This window comes from Silurus meridionalis, chromosome 29 (assembly GCF_014805685.1).
Source record: "Silurus meridionalis isolate SWU-2019-XX chromosome 29, ASM1480568v1, whole genome shotgun sequence".
NCBI lineage: Eukaryota > Metazoa > Chordata > Actinopteri > Siluriformes > Siluridae > Silurus > Silurus meridionalis.
The window spans coordinates 11,330,980-11,338,285 of NC_060912.1; the positions used below are offsets into that span (position 1 = coordinate 11,330,980).

At 42.0% G+C, this 7,306-nt stretch overlaps 1 protein-coding gene across 1 annotated transcript; it reads left to right on the top strand.

Annotated features, from left to right (window-relative positions):
* The first annotated feature begins 924 nt into the window (after positions 1 to 924).
* On the top strand, positions 925 to 6,909 carry rit1 (Ras-like without CAAX 1). The gene is made up of 6 exons (XM_046843762.1): positions 925 to 1,082; positions 3,479 to 3,567; positions 4,728 to 4,784; positions 5,731 to 5,804; positions 5,975 to 6,166; positions 6,436 to 6,909. Exons 2-6 carry the CDS (start codon positions 3,486 to 3,488, stop codon positions 6,664 to 6,666), a joined length of 636 nt encoding a protein of 211 aa, XP_046699718.1. The 5' UTR covers positions 925 to 1,082; positions 3,479 to 3,485; the 3' UTR covers positions 6,667 to 6,909.
* Positions 6,910 to 7,306: the final 397 nt, after the last annotated feature.

Sequence of the window (7,306 nt, forward strand, 5' to 3'; positions counted from 1 at the left end):
GATGTGAGGAGTCCCAGATGAAGATACGGTGCGTCTGCTGTGTGACATCCTGGTGAAGGAGTGGTTACTATAGTAACGATAACTGGTTAGCGCACAGTAGGCTTTCCGACTTTCCGAGCCATACTTTGAAACAAATGCACACTGACCAATCAGATTTCTTGCAAGCATGTAAACCCGTTGAAAAAAATGCTGGAAGAAACAAAAAACAGCAAATAAATCTGATCCAAAGGGTTTTTTTTTTTTTTTTTTTTTTTTTTTATGTCGCCTTTTTTTTCTGGGGAACAAATTAAATCCCAAGCCTATGGAAATAAATCTGAGCCAAAATTGGTCACATTTAAGCCAAAACTGAGCAGCTATGGTGTTAAGGGCCTTCCAGAGGGGCCCAGGAATGTCAGCTTGGTGTGTATTTTAGCTCATGACCTTCAGATCCGAAGTTCAATGAGTTACCACTAAGATCCCAGAAAAAAAAAAAAACAACTAAAAGCCTATAGAATTAAATTTGAGCTAGAAGTATTTTACGCTGTTTTTTTTTTCAGGGAAATCAATAAAAAAAAAAAAAAAAGAATTAAATCTGAACCAAAAGTATTTTACGTTACAGTTTTTCCGGGACACGAAAACGACTATATAGCGAAGTATACAGAAGAAAACGAGAAGTCCCTGATAGAACTTTGTCTAAACCATGTTTAGCGAAAATAAAACTTGTTCGGTTTATATGAAGTTCTTCCACCGTGTTTACACTTTTTATTTATCGTATCGTTTTTTTTTTCTTTCGTTATTGTAGAAAATAAATTGCGTTAATCCACTGAAACTGGATGCCACACATCGGGCAGGCGTTAGGACCCAGGAGCTGGGGGGTGAAAGCGGGGCTGTACAGTTCGTGTGCACATGTGTTAGTGTGTATGTGCGTGTGTATTGTGTATTTGAGCATGTGTGTGTGAGTGTGTGTGTGTGTGTGTGTGTGTGTGTGTGTGTATGAGTGTGTGTGTGTTTACACTCGGGCAGAATAATCAACTTTGATCAAAACATGATCAGGTGCATTAATATGAACTCCACCATGAGGACAGAAATCCTGTGACAATAAGGTAAGTCTTCGATTTGTTTACTTATTTTTAATTAATTCATAATTATTTAAATACTGAATAATAATGAAACGTATGCAGAAATGTCTCTTTTTGTTTGCATGCGGATTAATAGGCCATGAAACGAGGTTTTTCTGTGTTTTGGAGTTTGAACTTGAGTTTGTTGGAGAAACTTTTCAGCACTGAAGTTCCTCCTGAAGTCCAGAAGAAAAAAAAACTACTGAAAAACTATTTCCTTTTGATCTTGAAACATTTCTCCATAATTAATTCTTTATAATAATAAAACACTTCTTTATTAGTTTGACTGAAGTCAGAAAGTCATTGCATTTCTCTTTCCAGCTTCTTTATCCAAAAGTCCCTGTGTTTCTTATTAAATAATCGAATATAAACATTTTATTTATAAAGAAACAAACCATAAACTCAATAAAAAACAAACTCGAAACATTTTTCTCGGTTGATAAATAAAGATATTTATATTCATACGCTAATAAATGAAACGTTCTGGGAATAACAAGCCCTGGTTTGGACCGCGGCCTGGATTTCAGCATGAATCCCCGGGTTTTCCTGACGCCTGTGGCCGCACCGCAGTAGCGCTCGAGCGGCGTGATTCTGAAGCAGCTGTCGCTCTGCCGCTGCGTTTCCCGTCCTCAGGTCGTCATTTGTGTCAGCTTCAATCTGTAGCGCTTTAAACGTGTCTGAATGATTATTAAAGCAGTTGTTGATGGAATTTGAATGGGAATTTGGTTATAACTTGGTAATAACACACAGGAGACTACTTAATCACAACACTATCTAATATTCAGGCTTGTTTGATGTCCTCATAAAAAATCAGTGACGTTCCTTCAGGGTTCATCTTTACGTTTTAACTCGAATTCATTTGGGAAACTGATTCGAGTTCGAGTTTGAGATCTGAAGTCTATGATTGATCCTGTCAGGATCTTTAGTGTCGTCCGTCATGTTCATCACATTGTCACATGAATAGTTTCACCCGAATGACTCACTTCCTCTTCTGGGCCAAATTTGGTCCCTGTGGTTGAAGGACACACATGCTTTACACACACACACACCACACCACTCCACACACACTATACACGCGATGCGACGATATACAGTGTACTGTCTAATTTCACATCACGTTATATGACTGTGATGTTCAGCTCTATATACACACTTCATTACTATATTTGGTCTTCAAACTTTCATCCGATATGTGGTACATTTCCAAACTGTTACCACAAACCCAGAGACGCTCGATTGTACAGGACATGCGCTATAATACAATTTAGCATTCACTTGAACATGGGAACCCAAGCCTGTTCCAGCATGGTGATGCCCCTGTGCACAAAGTGAGGAGATCTGGTTTAGATGCTTTGGAGTGGAAGATCTCCTGCTGTAGAGCTCTGATCTCATTTCTACTGAACACCTTTGGGATGAATGTGAGTGCTGACTGCACTCCAGGTCTCCTCACCTTCATCAGTACCTGCCTTTTATAACACCCTTGTGGCTGATGAACAGAAATATCTAAAAACACACTCCAAAATCTGGTGGAACATCTTCCCAGAAGAGTGGAGGGAATTATGAGAGCTTATTGGGACTAAATTTGGGATGTGATGCTTAAAAATCACCTGATGACCATGTGACCTAATACTTATGGCAATATAGTGTATATATATATATATATATATATATATATATATATATATATATATATATATATATCACATGGACTCACCATCATACTTTGATGTTGTAATAGATTCAGGGTGTGGGATTAGTGATTACTCAGCAGTATAAGAGTGTTATAGGCTGGAGTTATTTTTTAGCTCAGGGACTAATAAATGTGTATTTCCCTGGAAAGTGCTGCCCTCCGCCCTCTTCTACATACATGACCTTCAGCATGCTGGTGTCGGACCACCATGGTGTCATCGGTTTTGGAAAATAAATTCTAAATCCTGATCTTTAGTTCACTTGATTGCACAGTTTCACAGTGGAAAACACTGCATGTGGGTCTCCTCGTTGAAGTGAAGGGAAAATGTCGTGCTACAGCACCTGAAGACGTTCTACACAGTTGTTTGGAGAAGAACCACATATGGGTGGAAAAGTCAGGTGTCTCAATATGTTTGGTTACAAAACCACACCTGGTATCTGGTTCAAATGTGTTTGGTTTGCAAACTGGATAAATAATATATATATATATATTATAGTTTTATTATTATATTATATTATAGTTTATTAAGCTGGTAACTGACGCTGTGGAATTTTAAGCAGATATCAAGTTTTATTCCAGACTTATACATGTGCTTGTTTTGGTGTCTGCTGCTTCGTGATGGGTTTTTTCCCCAGGTGTAATGTGTGTGTGTGTGTGTGTGTGTGTGTGTGTGTGTGTGTGTGTGTTGCAGGGGGTGAATGGAGTCTTCTCGGGGGGCTGGCGGTCTTTCCCGCGAGTACAAACTGGTAATGCTGGGTGAGGGAGGAGTGGGAAAAAGCGGTGAGTAAATACTGAGTCTCTCTCTCTCTCTCTCTCTCTCTCTCTCTCTCTCTCTCTCTCTCTCTTTGTGTCTCGCTGCTTTATTGGCATAACAAATATGAACATTCGTATTGCTAAAGTGAAGAACATACAAACGCACAACAACAGAAACAAGAGTCAGACATAACTAAAGAATTAAAACTGTACAGTTACAAAAAGAAGATAGAATAAATAAGTAGTTTAAATAAAAAGGAAAATAAATGTATATAGATAAAAATGTGTGAGTTTAAGTGTGTGTGTGTGTGTGTGTGTGTGTGTGTGTGTGTGTGTTTGTGTGTGTGTCAACACTAGTTGACACGGTCGCACACTGTTCCTTACCTCTCTTTCTATCTCTCTCTTTCTCTTTATCTGTCTGTCTTTCTCTCTATCTCTCTCTTTTTCTCTATCTGTCTGTCTCTCTCTATCTGTCTGTCTTTCTCTCTGTCTCTCTCTCTCTCTCTCTCTCTCTCTCTCTCTCTCTCTGTCCCCCACCCCGCTGTTTCGTTCTATATTTCTGTTTCTCCGTCAGCTGTTTTTATTTTATTGTCATTTGCTGATTAAGGGAATAAGTCAGTCGTCTCCCCCCCCCCAACCCACACACACACACACACACACACACACACACACACACACACACACACACACACACAGGGCGGTGGCTCCTCAGTGTTTGAAAAATGTTTAGAGTGAGAAATGTCACAGAGATTATACTCTCTCTCTCTCTCTCTCTCTCTCTCTCTCTCTCTCTCTCTGTTTGACCACCCCTATGTTGTGCTTCCTTATCTCTCTTTTTCAGTTTCTCTCTCTCTCTCTCTATAGTTGATATGGTTACTTGGATGTGCTTAAGTATAAGGTGTCTGCTTCACACACACACACACACACTATCTCTGATTCTGTTGCCATGGTGATAAACTCGTATCACCTGGTAAAGGTGTGAATGTAGTGTTTATGAGGGACTTTTATATATTTTCTCACTGTATTTTATCCACACTGTTTCCATGGGAACAGGAAAAAGGGTGTGAAAGCTGGTGAAAAGCTCTGCTCTGAGTGTGTGTGTGTGTGTGTGTGTGTGTGTGTGTGTGTGTGTGTGTGTGTGTGTGTGTGTGTGATAGCAAGTCATTTCTTTTTCTTTTTCTCTTCAGCCATCATCATGCAGTTTATCAGTCACCGGTTCCCTGAGGATCACGACCCTACTATAGGTGGGATTATACACACACACACACACACACACACACACACACACACACGAACATGTGTGAACATAAACCTTCATATACTTAACCATTGAAAGACATGGTTATACTCTACAGTATTTGGGACACCTGACTTTTCCACACGTATGTGGTTCCTCCACAAACTATTACCACAAAGTTGGAGACACACAATCAGCATGACAGCGCCCCCTGTAGATGAAGATCTTACCAGACTAGTTTTGTAACACGCCAACAGATGTCAGCACAAAGCTGCACGCACAGTCACAGGGAGCACCAAACTTCATAAGTCAGTGTTGCTCCTCACACGTGAGTTCCTCTGCAGAAACGACATGATCTTACTTCTCCACTGACCCTACTCGCCTGATTCAGCTACTGCTGACTTCACCCTCCTTCCAGGGATGAAGATGAAGTGCAACGGTTGGCGTTTTGACACCGTTTCGGAGATCCGGTGCGAATAGCAGAAGGTGTTTGACACGCTTCGAACTGAAGACGTTCAGGAGACGTGTGGAAACGTAGATAAATAAAGTTCTTTCTCGTATAAACCGTATTGAACACCTTTGAGATGATTGTGAATGCTGAGTGCACCCCAGGCCTCCTCACCTTCTCACCACATGGCTGGATGAAATCAGAAAATCTAGTGGAACATCTTCCTAGAGGAGTGGAGACCATCATGAGAGTGAATGGGAACTAAATGTGGGTTGGGATGTTCAAAAAGAAGTCCAATCTCACGATCAGGTTTCCTCAAACTTTTGGAGATACAGTGTACATTCAGGCAAAGACCCAAAACTTCTGTAGAACCCAAAAATATACACCTCATACTAATGCTCTCGGTTTCACCTCTGGATGTTCTTCACCTCTGCATCGTGTTGGATGTGGATGTAGATGCTCTGATAGACATTTTGACCCGTTGTTTTTTGTTATGTCATTTCAGAGGACGCGTATAAGACACAGATCCGCATCGACAACGAGCCGGCGAACCTGGACATCTTGGACACGGCTGGACAGGTAGGACATTTCCCACGACATCAGACGTGTTTAAATCTGAAATCTGATTTCTCCAAATTTCTATAACGGCAGCTGTGAGATCAGTGACCATGATGATGATTAATGCACATATATATTTCAATGTGTGTGTGTGTGTGTGTGTGTGTATGTGTGCGTGTGTGTGTGTGCAGGCCGAATTCACAGCCATGCGTGATCAGTACATGCGTGCAGGTGAAGGCTTCATCATCTCCTACTCCATCACGGACCGGCGCAGCTTCCAGGAGGCTCGACACTTCAAGCAGCTGATCTGCCGTGTGAGGCGCACCGTGGACACGCCCCTGGTCCTGGTGGGAAACAAATCAGACCTCGCACCGCTCAGACAGGTACACACACACACACACACACACACACACACACACGTTGATAAAGGTGTAGATGAAGGGGATGTGGATGAAGGAGATGTGGATGAAGGAGATATAAATAAAGGGGGTGTGGCCAAATGGGGCGTGGCCCCCACAATTAAAAATCCTGTTTCACACACTGTTTTGTTTCTGTTCTGAAGCTTCGTTCCCTCGTCAGCCTGTGTTTTCCTGTCGATAAAGACTCGTAGTCTTGCGTATATCTACGTGACGTGTCCTGCTCTCTCCACCAGGTGTCAGTAGAGGAAGGAAAGGACCTGGCGAGGGAGTTCCAGTGTCCCTTCTTCGAGACGTCTGCGGCGTTCCGTTACTACATCGACGAGGTTTTCGCCGCCCTGGTGCGTCAGATCCGGCAGCGCGAGGCCGAGGCGGTGCGCAGCGGCGAGAGGAAGACGAGACGCAACCGCTCGCTCTGGAGTCGCCTCAAAGCGCCGTTCCGTAAGAAACAGCACTCCGAGCACTGAGTCACGTGACGGGATGAGACGCTCAACTCCATCACCGTCCTCCTCCACCTGAACTCTTACCCCAGATCCATTACCATTTATTACCATTAAACACCACTTCTGAAAAGCCTTCCATCAGACACCAGCGTTTCTACGTGCAGGACACACACACACACACACACACACACACACAGCACTAGAGGATGACTTTTTCATAATACTGTATGTAGTGAAACGTATTAAACTTGACGTTAGATACAGGGATCATACCGTATGATTTTTATTTTTAGGTTCAGGAGAACTGTAGTACCTCCGATTCTCCAGCAGGGTGAAACAGGAAAGTAGTAAAGACGTGAAGGTGGTTTTAGTGTTTTTTTAGGAAGTATGAAGAACGTGAGAGCGTCTACACCAGGGTCTGATATGACATCGTTTTTTTCTCTCTCCAGCAAACCACTGGGTTTTATAACCGTCATTTATTCTATTTTTATGATATCATCGTTTTATATTGATCTTCGTGCCTTTTTTCGACGCGTGTGAAAAAGAAGCTCCTGTAGTCCGAGCTTCTCTTCTTATTTACCTTTTTTATTAAATATTCATTGAGTGTTTGGAGCAATGTACAGTTTCTGAGAGACACGTCCATGTTCCTTTTGTTTCTATGCAC

What these genes read in the sequence shown, in the direction of transcription:
- rit1 (XM_046843762.1), top strand. Translation starts at nt 3,486, where the DNA reads ATGGAGTCTTCTCGGGGGGCTGGCGGTCTTTCCCGCGAGTACAAACTG. An exon ending in GGGAGGAGTGGGAAAAAGCG is followed by an intron (nt 3,568 to 4,727) that starts GTGAGTAAATAC and finishes TTTTCTCTTCAG; the next exon opens with CCATCATCATGCAGTTTATC. An exon ending in TCTTGGACACGGCTGGACAG is followed by an intron (nt 5,805 to 5,974) that starts GTAGGACATTTC and finishes GTGTGTGTGCAG; the next exon opens with GCCGAATTCACAGCCATGCG.